The sequence below is a fragment of the Falco biarmicus genome, chromosome 6, assembly GCF_023638135.1.
Source record: "Falco biarmicus isolate bFalBia1 chromosome 6, bFalBia1.pri, whole genome shotgun sequence".
Lineage (NCBI taxonomy): Eukaryota > Metazoa > Chordata > Aves > Falconiformes > Falconidae > Falco > Falco biarmicus.
Window position 1 is genome coordinate 91212253 of NC_079293.1, and position 16189 is coordinate 91228441.

The 16189-nt window shown below is 39.6% G+C and overlaps 1 protein-coding gene across 10 annotated transcripts in view; it reads right to left on the reverse strand.

Moving 5' to 3' along the window:
• The window catches only part of MAP4K3 (mitogen-activated protein kinase kinase kinase kinase 3), an 84553-nt gene that overhangs the window by 41251 nt on the left and 27113 nt on the right, over window positions 1-16189 (reverse strand). For 8 of the 10 annotated variants that reach the window (XR_008822486.1, XR_008822487.1, XM_056342632.1 and 5 more), the window contains 8 exons: window positions 15830-15902; window positions 12592-12723; window positions 12226-12288; window positions 12061-12142; window positions 11849-11959; window positions 6755-6830; window positions 5694-5752; window positions 2998-3060 (listed from right to left, as the gene is read on the reverse strand). Coding sequence is in view for 8 of the 10 variants with exons in the window: in XM_056342632.1 (XP_056198607.1) it covers window positions 2998-3060; window positions 5694-5752; window positions 6755-6830; window positions 11849-11959; window positions 12061-12142; window positions 12226-12288; window positions 12592-12723; window positions 15830-15902 (659 nt within the window). In the remaining 2 variants the exon portion in view is untranslated. The remainder of the gene's footprint in view (window positions 1-2997; window positions 3061-5693; window positions 5753-6754; window positions 6831-11848; window positions 11960-12060; window positions 12143-12225; window positions 12289-12591; window positions 12724-15829; window positions 15903-16189) is intronic. The other 2 variants (XM_056342635.1, XM_056342633.1) reach the window with 1 other exon arrangement.

Here is a 16189-nt window from a genome sequence, read left to right on the forward strand (position 1 = left end):
CAAGTGATAGAATAAATGGCACAATAGGAAAGGCTGAAAGAACAGAGCTTTTGTAGCCTGGACAAAGTAACTGCTGTCTTCAGCTATCCCACAGCACGATGTAGAGAAGACAGAGCTAGACTCTTCTCAGGTGCACAGCGAAAGCACCAGAGGCACCAGGAACAAATGCCATTTGGCCATAAGCAATCAACTCCCTCCCGCGGGAGCAGCACAGCTCTGGGACAGGGCCTAGAGATGCTCGGTTGTCTCCATCCTGAGAAACTTCAACTGGACAAGCCCAAAGTAATCTCTGGATCTAGCTTAGAAGTTGCCCCTGTTTTAAGCAGGAGTAGGCTAGAGATCTCCAGGGGTGCCTTCATACCTCATCTTTTTTGGGGGACCTCTGATGGTATTTTATAACTTAACAAGGTATGCAGCTCAGTCTATATGAACCAGAAATATTTTTCTGCTCACTATGAAAGGGAAAAAAGTTTTTGCCACAATACTTCATTGCAGATGAAGATAACCCAAACAAAAACATTTATTTGCCCAACATGACCTTTTGTTTTGAATCAGAACACAGTAAGCTCAGTTTCCCAGAAATGTTCCCAGACCCCACCACTCATACCTACAACACATCACCTTTGAGAGATGGACACAGTTACATACACAGCAACAGCTCTGCAGAAGCTGGATTTAACAGCCCTTACTCCTGGCTCCTCTCTACTCCATGCATCTCCCTCCACCATACTGACACAGCCATTTGCAATGCCACACAGGGAACCCAAATGGGGAACTGACCTGGTGGGAAAAAAACCCTGGCAGGAGTTGCATGTTCTTCCTCAGGATGTCATATATACTCAAGACTACTTCTGAACATACGCTTAAGTACAGCAAAAACACTTCAACTGACAGAAATTTGGTCCTTCTGTGTCAACTCACATAGACTCCCAAGACTGCCATCATGGTGGCTGTCACAACACAATGTTAGCCACTGGATTTTCAGGTGCTTCTCCCAGGATCAACAGCATAACATTTTAAAATTGTTCTAGAACAAAGGTGTACGTATTTTAGAGAAGATTACTTTGATTTAAACCATTTACTCACTGGAAATGCAATGCTCAGCTCTCCCACTTATTTGAGTCTGTATCCAAACAACTGCTTTTAAAGTACACAGGAAGACAGTGAAAAACATGGGAGAAGCCTTTGTTTGAGGTCTACCTTTTGTACCCTATGTAAAGTCTAACGTGCACATAAGGTAAGACACTTTTTTTTTTAATGTCTTTTTTGAGTCCAGCATACTTCTGCAGCTCCTGAGGCAAAGGAGATTATCAGAAAACAAGCACCAAAACACAGCACAATGACCAGAATAGGAACACGAGGAACAAAAAAAAATGTCAGGAAGGAACACGTGCAAGAAAATTTCAAATGATGGAAAGTATCCACTATGTTACTGAGAAACTTGTTGTCAAGTTGCAGAAGAAGTAAAAAAGCTCTATCCTGAAAAAGAGAGCCTTGTACCTAGAGCAAAATATTCTGTTATTTATTTAGATATGAGGTATATTTGTAGAAGATTAAAGAGAAGTACTATCTTGTCCATTTGCATGAAGGGGGGCTTGGACACTGAATTTTCCCTGCAAACAAGACCCGTACTGAATTTCTCCATTTTTCTGGTGCATCCAGGTAGTTGTTTCAGGAGCAGAGAGGTGGAAGGAGAGGGAAGAAGCAAAGGAGAGGAATAATTTTTAAGGGTAACCACATCATAGGTGACAAATTTTAAAAAGGTAACATGCATGGTAACTACATAAGCTGCCATGGATGGAAAAGGACAGTCCAGTAAAGAGTCATGTTCTCATTTGTCTTAGACCTGCAGATATTAGGCTAGCAAGACATGCAACAACACAAAGCAACCTGAAACAGACATTTTTAAAATTAATAAACTAAAAAGACAAAACCAAAATCAAACCAAATTGAAAAACTAAAACCACACTCCCAAAACCAGAGCAACTGCACAGGATGAAAATGTTTCACCACATACAGAGAAATCTAAAGTACTGATCTCAAAACAATTTGTGCAACATTTTTATAATAAAGCAATACAGGAAGTTCCTTCCAAGAACAGGGAAGACAGTCCAAGCTCTCTGTAACTACAGTATTGGCAAATTCAAATCAAACCAAGCCAACTGATGCCAAAACAAGCAAACAAAAAAATCCAAAAAAAGACATTCCAACACCCATTTTCCATTTTCCCCTCAGTGCACTTATATTAAATGTCTCACAAATCAAAGTTAGCAGACTAACGTTCTTCATCTAGTACAGAACATTTCTTCCTTATTTTTCAACAGTATATGAAGATGTCCAAGATTTAAAAGCATTACTTTTCTAACCACACAGTGCCTAAAGAGCAAAGAAAACTCACTTTCTAGAGTAATTCCTACACTGTAATGTTAAAACCAAATTTTTTAGTATGCAGTAGGAGAAAACTTAGAAGAATTTATCAGGCTATAAACTATGCCAAATGCCTTGAAAACACTTATGACCCCACTTTCTGTTATTTGTATTAAGTGTATATTCATTCTGTAACATAATTACCATCTGGAGAATTCAGAGACTTATATTTATATAATTTTATAGTCTTTCATGGGACTATTTAAAGGAACTACCAGGCAAAGATATCAAGGGAATGTCTCTTCTATTTTTAATCAACCTCTAAAAAAATTAACAAGTTATGCAACATAAGACAGTTAAAGAAATCAGAGTGAGTGCATAATAATACTATGCCCCTTCTACAAAAGTGATTCAACTAAACATGAATACAGTTTAAATACTTTCAATACTGCACACACTAATAATTCCTTCCTACATTACAGAAATACACATATAGACTAATCCTTATACTGAATGGCTTTTGCACACATGAAAACACCAGTACACCAACAAGACAAAACATGAGCTTTGAAGAAGAAAACACACACACAAAACTAACACTGACAAAGAAAGGCATAAGATGAAAAATACCAGGTTAGATCTTGCAGTGTAGTATATTTCTTCTGAACTGTCCAAAAAATCGCTACTGTCAGGCTGTTCATTAGACAGAGATCAAGAAACTCAAGTTATTTACATTGTGACTGAAAGCCAGGTACACATAAAGGGAAATTTTCTTACTTAAAAAAAACTTGTTAGTTGAAACTCAAATCATGTTAAGACAGTTCTGGGGACAGGGGTAAAACACAACTAAGGGTTTGGTCACGTTACAAAACCACTACCAAATCACACCAAAACATTGCATTATCGTTCATCACCTGAGCTGTGGTAATGGGTGACAAACTGCCTCAGTAAGAGGCAAGTATGTACCAGTTTAACATCTCAGGGCCCCACCAAAAACAACTCATCATGCTGCAGTAGTCCAGTCTTTCTGCTTGCACATTCATACCCATGAGTAAATGAGCATAAAATTCAAGCATGCTTTAGTGAGATAGAAGCAAAAGGGTCAAAAGAACTGCTTTAATCAAAAGGTATCCACACTGTTAATGCTGGAGAAAGAGACAGGCATCTCTTGCTCCCACTTCCATTTAAAAGACTTTCTCTGCCAGAGCGTGGAGACTTATGAACTTCTCCCTCAGCCTATTTTGTGCTAAGGCTCTGCTAGAGCATCCATTCTTTGATTAGACACGCCAATTTAAATTGTCCATTAGTTCTACATCTAATGACAAAGTATGTTTTTTTCCATCTTTGGTCTCTAGACCCAACATTATCATTTTCAAAATAACAGCTCTGCTTAATCTGGAAAGGACACACCAGGTCTGCGTGCTTCATTCTGATATGAGCAGTGCAGCAGTTCATTTCCCTCTTCAGAAAGATCCAAACTAGCAGTTATAGGTCTTCCTTACAGACAGGGAGATGAGGCAAGTTCTTTGGACAGGTTTCAAATATGCAAACTCTGACAGAAATAGACAGTACTAAGTTTTTCTTATCAACAGAATTAATCTGGATCTTTCAAGCTCCTTCTTGGAGCAGCAAGAGCTTCCGAGATTCCCAAGTCCAGAGGTTCCTACTGCTAATGCACAAGGTAGGAAAAGGCTCAATTCCACCCTCCTGACAACACCTGCCAAAGAAGTGCTCTCAAAAGTTGTGCTTTAATCCCTGCAGAAAATCTCTCTCCCCAGTTCAGCAACTTTGGTTCCTATGGTGCAATAAAAACACCTCTCTGCTCCATGAAGTTGTCTAATATCTGATTTGTATCGTCAGTGACTGAAAAAACAAGAAAGAAATGGAAAAAGTATTTTTAAAACTTGAGCTTCTCCATTAGCACTTTTTTGCAATTATAATTTTGTGTGTGTATAAATAAATAAAATTCTTAAGGAGCAAAAGCATTATATTTGAACTACACAATGCTACCTATTCTATTTTCTTTATAATCCAGACAATGCAACAGGGAAGCAAAGCCAGGGTAACTTAGAATTAAATAATCATCTTGAGTTAACTGACAGGTTTATGGTAGAAACACTATGCCTTTACTACCATATTCAATAAATATTTGTATAACCAGGGCTTCTAAATGATGGCTTATGCAGTTATGTCAAGGTCTATGTAACATATCTGAAATAATTGCCTAAGTCCTACATGTGGTTTGGCAAACTATTCTCCTCCATCTCAGTCACCAGAAACTGCAGACTACCTGTCCAGCCAGTTGCTGAGGAAGAGCAAGATTATACACACGCTCATACACCCAGTGCCAGCTGACCCGCTACCAAAGGACAAGATATGGGAAAGGAGATTTTAGTACAACTACAGAGCAATACAAGGAAATCTGCATCAGAAATCCCACTCACACATGGTTTGTAGAGTATACAACAGGAAGTGCATTCCTAGGTACACGCCCTTCCCCAAACCAGCTCAGAGCAAAGGCAATGTCCCTCCCACCTATGTACCAAGCCAACTTTTTCACCTTAACACCCACCTTAGAAAAACAGAGAACATAGAAGTCTGCACTGAGGAACCAAAGGGGTGTCTTATCCAGGAATGTGAAGAAACTGCACAGGTGCACCAATGTGGAAAGCAACAGTCTCCATAGAAGCTACTGCAATCATGTGTGAGACAGCACAGACACCTTTTCCCTCACTGCCTGAGTTCTCATATCCCTTGTACTGCCAAGTCCATAGGAAGAAAACATTGGCAATACACCTCCACAGAGTATGTCAACTTCCAGATTCAGCATGGCTCAGGTTTGATGCAGGGCCACAGAAAGATTGTTTGCATGGGGAAAGAGCAACCCCAAAAACCTCCAGTTTTCTTTTAAAATGCATCATACCTCTTTCCCAGGCTCTCAATTGTATTATTTCCATTATCAATCATTCTCAATAGGGAGAGAAACATTTGAATACACACAGTAATTTTACAATTAAAAAAACCAAGTCTATAAATAAAGGGAATGACATACTTGGCAATGAGGTATAAAGGATAGAGGAAATCCACAAAACAAAGGGCTGTTGCTTAGCACATACATCACACCTGGCAGAGGCCACGAATAGGGGTCTTGCTGCATATAGTGTAATGCACCAAAAAGTTCGGGACCAATATGTCACGACTCGTCAGGAAAATTACTACCAAGTTCAGTGGCACTAAGGGAGTATGCTACACATCCTGGATTTCTTGTCCACAGATATTTGCAGGGATCAATGTGCAGAGCATAGCTGGTGCTGCTTATTACTCACAAATTCATGATGTGGCTCTGTCTCTTTCCTCAAGGGTGGATCGAATTTTACTTGACCAACTAAAAAGGAGAAAAAGAAAACAAGAATTTAAGTTGGACTATAGTTAGTCATTGGAGCTAATTTTTGTCTAACAAAAAAAAATCCAGTTTAATAAGCATATAATATCCCCACTGATGGAAACTTCTGACACACGGACATACCCCATTTGGTAGAAACTAACAGGACACAAAGTACTCTTGCATCACAAAGGCAGCACAATCATCATCTGCCTCACCTACTCACCAGAAGAATCAGGAAAACCATTTGGCAAATAGGGTAGTGAAGCACCCTCTTCAGAAGCCCAATACAGCTATAATTTATAGAAAAAACACATCTATTGTGTGAACTCACTCTTGGATCAGTTGTTTTGGGAGATTCACTAGCACTAAAGAGCCTTGAATGAAGCCTGGAGAGAGCTAATCGGATCTTCTTGGACACCTCTTTGGCAGATACTCTTTAACACTCCTCTCCTCAATTTTAGCCTAAGGCAAGACAACTAGTCAAAAAGCTCCAAGTATTGCTCTGATTTAATTCAAGCAAAAGAATGATTACAATTTGGGGGACGGAGTCTACTTTTAATGGCCAGTGATCAATCCCCTCCTTTCCCGTGACTCTTCCAATTCAAAAGCAAAAACTACAACAAGATACTAAATTGAGGAAGAAAAATCAACATCTTCCTCTGTCATTCAGCAGAATCTGGCATCACTCCAAATATCCTTGCTGGAATACCGTATGAAGCTATACCAATGAGCTGTCAGGAAAGCTTAGGTCGCATCCTGTTCAATTAAGATGAAGCAACAGTGAGATCTGCTGAAGTGCTGACAAACGGTGTATTCAAACATTTTACACTAATCTTTCTTTGGCACAGTCATCTAGAACCGTAAGTGAAATGGCATAAGTTTTTATTTTCCTATGTATCACTAAAATGTCTCTATATATGTCAGATACCCAGAATAACAGTTGAAATAAGTGAATATTAATGATTAAACAATATTTCATGTTGTCATATTACACATGCTTACAGTTTATTTCAGAGCGTGTCTTTTCTTCTCTCACATTTCTACTTGTCGAATGAATTCTATGAGGCACTACAAGAGGCTAGAAGAGAAAAATAAAATACTTTAATACCAAAATATACTCACTTGAAACCTGGTATTGTGTACTTAGTTTTTAGCAGATTTGTTTAACATAATATCAAAAAAGAAAGAAAGAAATCAAACTGAAGCTAAAAATAAAGATTGCATGCATTTTATTTTACATTGAAGTCAGAATTATTTGGAGCGTCTTAAACTTCAAGATAAGGTTTTTTAAAACACCAGATCTGAGCAAATAAAGACAATGCTGGTCCACATTTGTCTTTGCTCAGATAACATTTCCTTTTTACACCTTTCAGTTTAAGGGTACTGGTAGTTTCCAAAATAAGCAGTAAGACTAAATGTGACTTACTGGCAACATTTCGTTCATTTAGATATCTCAATCATTTTCCCAGCTTCTAACCTAAACTGATTCCTAAGAAGTCATCAGTTAGTTTCTTTAAATAATGACAAGTTAGCTTGAAGTTTTCAGAGCTGAATAGAGGGGATTATTCCTGGTACTCTTGTGTGATACCATCATTTCTACAAATTCTCCTTCATGTTTATGTTCCACTTCTGGTTTTTCCCCTGAATTTCTATTTACTTCTCAACAAGATTAAGTGTCATGAGCTTTTAGACTTGGCTTCCTTTTCTTTGCTCCTGCTGGACTTTCTCTCTTCTTTCTAGACCTACTACTGCAGGTGTCTTAGAAACTGTAACTTAAGGTTTGTTAACAAGAGTACAAGACCGTTTCACTGCTGTATACAATCAGGTCCCAAAGTTAGCAACATAAATCCTAACAGTGTGCTCTCAGTATGTCCTCTGTGTTGAAAACTTACTTTTTTTTTTCCCCTGAAGTTCATCCTCCATGCTGTTAACCCAAGCAAGCTCTGAAAAGTGCATGTCCATTATGTTTCTGTGTTGAATATGTGGCAGTAAAACGATTTTTAATTAAAGCAATCTGACACAATAGCATCAGAAATTTGATATGCTGGTATGTTAGCTTTGCTTTTATATATATTAAATTATAATCTTCACTTGGCAACTTTCAACTACGAAGCGATGAGAACATCACCTGCTGTACTATCACAAAGAGTCATTAATAGCTTAGCAATACTGTTTACCCCTGAAATATCCCACAGCATTATCTCCCTTCTCCTCTTTTCATTGCACACCACCTCTTTGCTTTGTATTGCGATCCAACACATACATTTACCGTGTTTCACCTCCCATTTATGTTCACCTTGGAGTTTTTTTGCAACTGAAGAGACTTACAGATTGCAGATATGTGTTTTCCCCCACATCTCTCACAGGCAGTTTTTCGTTTCTTGTAACTTATGCCAATCCTGCCCTTCCTCAGTTCCTGTTTGTCTATTGTGCATTTTTTCAAGCTTTAAAAACAGTTTGCTACAGGCCAGGATGTGTTTCAATGTCTGATCCAGTTTTCTACTTCAGTATTTCAAACACACTAAGTGCTAAAAGGTTGCTTATTTATAATCTTTTGTTAAGAGGCATTGCCCACTTCCACATGATGCACGTGCATCTGTAATGCCAGCACCAGGAAGGAGCCTGACCTTAGTGAGGGCAGGAGGTATTTTTGCCTTTGCAGTGGTATGTGCGAGTTCCTCACATCCTGGCACAGATGCTTCTACTGCTTAACAGGCAGAACCTGCCCTCACACCACCTTCTCCACGACCACAGAATTACTGGAAGGAGTCAAATCCTCACCTCTCAGTCATGAGGACAAAGTCCTCAAGTCACCTTGGAAGACCTACGCTGAGAAGAAACTCATACAAACAGCCGACATCTGAGCTACACAAGAGGACAAAGGAATGTATGTTAACTTAACACAGTGTGCTAAGGATAAAATAAGCACTTTCCTCTTTGCAACCTTTTCAGCTAATATCATCACATCCATCATGAGTGTCACTGTCACAGAAATGCAAACATGCAGTTGCCAACATCTCCAAAAGTTTATTCTTAAGGGAGTGAAAGCAGTATCCCAAATGGAAATCCTGTCTTTGTCTGAATGAGAAACCAAATTATGTCCTCCATGAGTTAGGGTAGAGAAAAATATATTGTTGCCAAATGAGTAACAACTGTATTAAAGGGACAGCTCTCTGATTACACCCAAATAATCTGCTTGCATGATTTAAGTTTTGTTTTTACACATTAAAGATCTCACCTTTGTCTGAGTTCAGAACCATTTAAAGATGTAGTATGGCACTCCTCAAAGAGGCAGCAAATTCACATCTTAAGCCCCACCTCACCCACACAATTCTGCAGACTACCCAAGCACCAACAGACAGCATCCCCATAAAAGCAGCACAAGGCCAGGTGAACAGCTGTCATCATAGTGGGCACAGACTTGCCTTCAAAGACCACTGATGGACAGAAAACCTCTCTAGCCTTCAAAAAAAAAGACAACCACTAAAAAGCTCCAAAACACAAACACCTCTGTCCCCTCCCCCACCAAACAACCAAAACTCCAAACCAACTGGAAACCAGGTATGAAGCTCAAGATTCTCACCAGTGTTGTTTGTACCATGTTATATTTCTTTTTTTCAGTATTTGATGCATGTGTTCATGTGATTGCCACAAGTGTAGGAGTGGTCAATCCCCAAATTCGGATTAACACCTCCAGCTACCTCTGTGAGCACACAGGTACTGGAGCAAGTTCAACCACGTATAAAGGAGCAAGTACCCTTCTTACTCTCTTTGGTATATTCCTCAATACCCCAACAACTGCTTTGCCTGTGGCAGGATTCTTCACCTGAAACACAGGCCTTGCTCAGGCATTGGATACATGCATCATTATCACCTGCTTTATTCACAAGGGTGGGATCTAGGCTCATTTATAATAAAATAAAGTTTCCCCAAGTGTCACTATTAATCTCATTTTGCAGGTGGATTAAAAGCCTCAGTGGAAAATTATCTGGCAATATGGTTAGGGGAGAAATGAGAAGAGACATCTTAAGTTGTCTATCCAATGAAAATGATCCGGCGCGGCACGTAATAGTGTTTGAAGCTCACTGAAGAGCTCAAGGCCATGTGATGAACTATGACGGAGAAGTATCGTTGCACCTAGCACAGAAGACCATGAATTCAGCAGAACACTCTCAGCAACGTAAGACAAACAACAAATGAACTAACACCTGAAAAAATGCATACCAAAAGATAAGGAAGCAGCTTACTTGTCCTCCATACTCTCAGCCAGTCTAGCTCCTTTATAAATTATGAAAATACACATTTTCTCTAATTACTGTTGCGAGATTATTTTCTCTTCATTTTCTCCCCAGAGTAATAGTTTTCCCCTGGTACCACACTTCATTATGGGATAACCAATAAGTAATACACTAGACAACAGAAGAGCCTTCTTCATGCTAAGTCAGAAGGGACATAAAAGAGTGAATGCTATGTTGAAAGCTACAAGTAACTACCAATAAAACGTGTACTGAAGTGACTCTGTATGGGGAGGGGAGAAGATCCTCCACATGACTGGCCCAAAATGAAGATACTTACTGAAAAGAGATACCAGTGACGCAGGGGAACGGCACATCAGGGTTTCAGTACAATGTCCAGGAAAGCAGGGAAGACTCACAGGGCAAGCTGCTCTGATCACTCAGAGGGAGCATGCTGAAAACAGCTACCTTTCTTCTTATTACAGCTTATGAAAGCTTTGATTTTCTGGCTTCTACAGAAACATTGCTTTAACAGGCCTCAGAGCTCTCTATCATCACTGATCAGACAAAGAGCTAAAGGACACCTGATCTGTAGCGCTTATGGTGAGAAGATATGAGTTCCTCAGGGCTGTCTCCATCAGGAATCAGGTATCTTTCTCTTAACGCTGACATAAAAGTCAACCACGTTAAAGCTTTTCTTGTGTGTTCAACTTCCCTAAATATTTTTTCAAGAGAAAAATTTACTAAGTGTGCTCCACTATTTGCACTCGCTTTTAGAAGTACCAACTGCTCCATCCTTAGGCCTTCTGCTCTCCTTCCCTCCCATTTAGGAAATAATGTAAACATTGCATTCTACAATACAAAAAAGATCTATTTCACTTTGGCTGCTTTCCACATTTATTTCAGCTTCTAAGGAAAATAGACTTGGTGCATGTCAACTTGTCTTTGCTGTTTCAGAAGGTAAAAACTCATTTAAGCTGTAAAATCTGAATATTAGGATCTTAAAGTAGGTGCTTCTTTTAAGCTTATTTTCCTTTGAAGTAATTTTTAGACTAGTTTATCCATAAAAAGTGAAACACAAGTATGCAGTTAATGAATCAATGGCATTTGCTTCAAAAGGATTAATTTTTTTCCTCCCAAAGCCACCAGTTATGGAAACTGTAAACATTTGGAAAGTCTTCACTAACATACAGGATAAGTACAAAGGCAGGATGCAATAACAGAATGTGTTTTCTTATTTATGAAACACTTCAGTCCTGCACTGTTTATCATCTTACATAAGCATGCAATTTTTCCCCAGCTGTTAAAGAAGAAAATCAGAAGCATTGCCTTTGACAAAACCATAAGTGAAATTAAGTTTCAGATAATTTCAAGACAGAAAAAATAATCTGCAAGAAACATGCAGCAATCCATTTGACAAAAACAACGAAAGAATCATTTCCCTCTTCTTATAAGAAAGTAAATTAGGAACAAAAGAACAAGTTCTACAGAGGCATAAAAAGATTGTTATGAATGCTTTGAGGATTAATAGAAAGGTAATTCCACAAATAAAAGGAAAGCAGAATGCATGACAGAACTCAGGACTGGAGAAGTAGTCCACATTTACTGTTGCAAAATTGCTGAAGGCCAACAACAAACAAAATTTTTAAGTATTCACATCTCTTTCTCTTTGAGCTTCTCTCCCTCAGATAGAATGAATTTTGGTGTGTATACACGTGATAGTGCAGCGCAACTGAAAGTAAAAGCAACCCTTGAGACTATTTCCAGATCACAAAATATCCTGTGGCTCAATAAATCACAACCATTTAGTTTTGGCGGCAAACTAAAACTTAACTTGATTCTGTCATTAAAACATTCCTACCTCAGGATCATCATCATCAAAATCATGGTAAGTGGAATGATCAGGATTATTCATTTTATCCAAAAGTTCAATAGCAAGACTCCGATTTAATGGCTGGGTAACAAAAGGATGCTGAAAGATAGAAGGAAAACACCCATATTAATATTCTAACCACTCATATTAAGCATATTTTAATTTTATAACTCAAATCAATCTCATACATAAATTTATACCTGTAGTAACTTTTCAGCTGTAGGTCTTTTTTTAGGGTTTTTTGTAAGTGCCATTTTCACAAAATGATGGAAACTATTTGACCTGTAAAATGAAGTGGTATACATTAGAATCCATTGCCTAGTGAAATACACAAACATTATTTACTGAAACAGAAAGGTACTTGCCATTTCATTTTGTCCTTTAATTTAGGAGGCTGGAAGTTGCTTTTTGTCATTAGAAACAGTGCTCTGGGAAGAAAACGCAACAGTATTTCTGTGATTCACATTTTAATATATATACACGAGACGAATTATTAAATACATTATTTAGTTGGCAGGAAGATGACCAACAGTTTAAGAGATACTACCAGGACACCATTACATATTTATGCACCAAAAGGAGTTATTATAATTTCCATCATGTACATTCAGAACACTTACAACCCAATACCCTTGCAGTACCCCCAAACACCATAAGCACACATAGCCACTACTCCAAATGGATTACTTACAAAGCTGTATTTATCCACCAAGCTTTAAACACTTACTAACCTCATTGGATGTAGGTCAAACATTGGAGGCTGAAGTTCAGCAAGCTCTATAGCAGTTATTCCAACTGCCCACAGATCACAGAGCTGGTTATAGCCACCTTTTCTTTCTACCGCAGCAACCTCTGGCGCCATCCTAAAGGGTAAAAGACATTTTTAGATAAAATTCTCACCATAAATCAAACATTCTTCTGTATGAAGCAATTTAAGGCTCTTTTCTCTAGAGCTCTCAATCTGTAAGCTTACAGCATATATATTTATACATGTGGATATATATACATGTGCAAAAAGTTATGTAATGTATACATGGAGTTTTCCTCAGCCACATTCTAGTAACTAATACGCAGTTTCCAAAACACCTATTTAGCAGTAAGTGGATGAAACCAATCTGTCTCAGACTTTTCTGCAGGTACACAACAAACTCCAGGCTGGGGGGAGCATTGATCTGCTCGAGGGCAGGGGGCTCTGCGGGGGGGGCTGGGCAGGCTGGGCCCGTGGGCCGAGGCCACTTGTACGAGGTTCAGCCAGGAGAAGGGCTGGGTCCTGCCCTGGGGTCACAGCGGCCCCAGGCAGCGCTGCGGGCTGGGGGCAGGGGGCTGGGGAGCTGCCCAGGGGAAAGGGCCTGGGGGGGCTGGCTGACGGCCGGCCCTGTGCCCAGGTGGCCAGAAGGCCAACACATCCTGGCTGGTACCCGGAACAGCGTGGCCAGCAGGGCCGGGGCAGTGCCCGTCCCCTGCGCTCGGTGCTGGTGCGGCCGCCCCTCGAACCCTGGGCTCAGCTCTGGGCCCCTCACTGCCATGGGGACGTGGAGGGGCTGGAGCGTGTCCAGAGCCGGGCAGGGGCTGGGGAAGGGGCTGGGGCACAGGGCTGGGGGGGGGCAGCGGGGGGGGGCTCAGTCCGGAGGAGACTTGGCAGGGGGTTGGGGGTGTTGATTTTACCACTGTCCGCAACTGCCTGACAGCGGGCTGCAGGCGGGGGCGGGGGGTTGGCCTCTTCTCCCAGGTAAGAGGGACAGGACAAGAGGAAACTGCCTCAAGTGGCGCTAGGGTAGGTCTAGGTGGGATATTAGGAAAAACTTAATCGCTGAAAGGGTGGTCAAGCATTGGAAGTGGCTGCCCAGGGCAGTGGTGGAGAGACCATCCCTGGAGGTGTTCAAGAAGCACTGGATGCAGTGCCTAGGGACAATGTTTAGTGGTGGACTTGGTAGTCCTGGGTTAATGGTTGGACTTGATGATCTCAAAGGTCTTTTCCAACCTATGAACCAAAGAGTCTAAGGTATTCAACTGCAGTAAAATCCAGGTAATATCCATATTCACATATTGCCCTAGAAAGTGATCAACTGACTGTGAAGAAAATTCTAATTAAAACAAAATTAACAAAACGTCAGCTTTCTTGTACCCAGAAAGCATGAGACCTGAAGACTCACTGTCACCTCTGCACAGAGCACTCCTTGTTTGTCAAGTCTGCCTCACTGTGATGTCAGAACGCCTCATTTAAGTTACAGAAGTAGTTCCACACCCTCAGGTGGCAAAAACTAACAAACATAACTGACATATAAATAGGAATACCTAAAAAAAAATGATTCACTGGGCATTGTCACATATTTTGAACAGCCAAAGTGAATTATGGATTTGATTGTCCTATGTAGTCATAGCAGATGGAAAACATGTTAATATCTTTTAGGTTTGAACTTTATTAATCCAGATCACCTGAAAAATAGCAGTGGAATTGGAGATGTAACTCAACATAGGTAAAACAGATTAATGTCACTTAATGACAGACCCAGTAAAGCAGCAAGCAGCATCTCAAATGATGCACTATTTAAACACAGACATCCTTATCTGTAGATCTGAAAACATCATCAGGTTTGGTGGTAAAAATTAAGTTTGCATAGTAAAGTACACTTACATAAATTTCTTTGAGAGTTCATAAAAAAGCCCAATCACTCTAAATCATAGGAGGAGGAAGTTACCAAGGTAGAAGGGGAACATGGGTTAACTTTAGAAAGGCATGGAGGAGGAGCGCAAGGACAAATAGGAGGATTACTAGAACTAAAGACACTGCACAGCAGTTTTGCCCTTCATTTCTCTCCCATCCAAGCACCATAGCCTTACCTGACCAGACAACTCAAATGACCAATAAAACCTCAACACTGCCTGTTTCCAACTAGATTTTCTTCTCCACAATCTCGCTCCCCTCTCAAATTTGAGCTTTGCAAGGAAAACCCAATGCTTTCCATCAGCATTTAACCTATGTAATGCTTTCAAAGTTATTGTTTAAGGTTATGGTATGTCATTTGAGAAGCCTGGCACAATTTGGAAGTTACACAGTGATACACGCCAGGACTAAAGTCACCCAGACAACTTAGGAAAGAGGCACAAACCAGTTACACAATCATGACTGATACATGTTTGTCTTATTCTGAAAGGGAAGTGAATCCATGCCTTGGATGACTTACACTGCAGAAGAATGCTAAAAATGCTGTGTTTGACTATTTCAAGACCGAATACATGAATGTAACGTTTTTTCATTATATACATTTTTATCTTGTATCTACTATGCTGTCAGACAACAGAATTTTTAATATCTTTCCAGGAAACATACAATGGAAGTGAAGAACGTGTGTCACTCACTTCAACGCAAAAAGGGAACAATCACTTCCAGTGCAAAGAGGAGAAAATAAAATGCTGAACTTTAGACTGTGCAAACTAGTTTACTGAGGGAAGAATGAAGATGCTATACAGACAGACTAGAAATCTATGTTTGAATTCAATCAGTTCAAGCAAATAAGGGGGGAGGGGGGAACAAACTGCTTAGAGGAAACATTCCACAAGTGGCAAAAGAATCTGCAGAGACAAACAAATGAAACTCAATGTTAACTGAAGAGATGCAGAATAGATACATTTAGGATGGAAGGGAAGAAACAAACCACCTAAACAGAAAATCAGGGAAGAACAAAAAAATTAATATCAATGTTAAAAACAAGCAAAATTATTGATAGTTTGACTAAATTGAGATACATTAGTCAACAGTGATAATACCAGCCTTTCAGGTTTTCAGAGCATTACAGTATTTTCTCTGATAATCTAAATCCTGAATTATCTGAGTAAGTAATACAATCATCAGAAAGTCTGACACAGCCTTTAGTGATTAAGTCTACCCAGAAAGTGACTCTAATTATAATTTTTCAACAGTATTATATACGTTACTATTATATTAACGGCCAAGTAAAACAGAATTACCAATATGGGGTGCCAATGAATGATTTCCTTTTGGCAATCGTAGCTGTTATCTGCGCAGATACTCCAAAATCAGCTATCAAAAATGAAAGCAAAACCAAAATGACAGTTAATAACTGACTTGATGCAATTATTTGTTAACAAACACAAGTTTGGTTTCCCTACTGTAAGAGTTTCTTAAATATACTGGAAATATTTAACAAAAATAAACAAAGGCAAATAATGGAAACTTGGTGTATCTCAGATCCATCAGTGAGCTCCTCTCAGTCACCTGCCAAATATGCATACTGCACACAAACATGCCCCTCATCAACTCAAGGAAGAGCAGGCTAGTACAGAAGTCTTAACAGTTACATGCAGTTT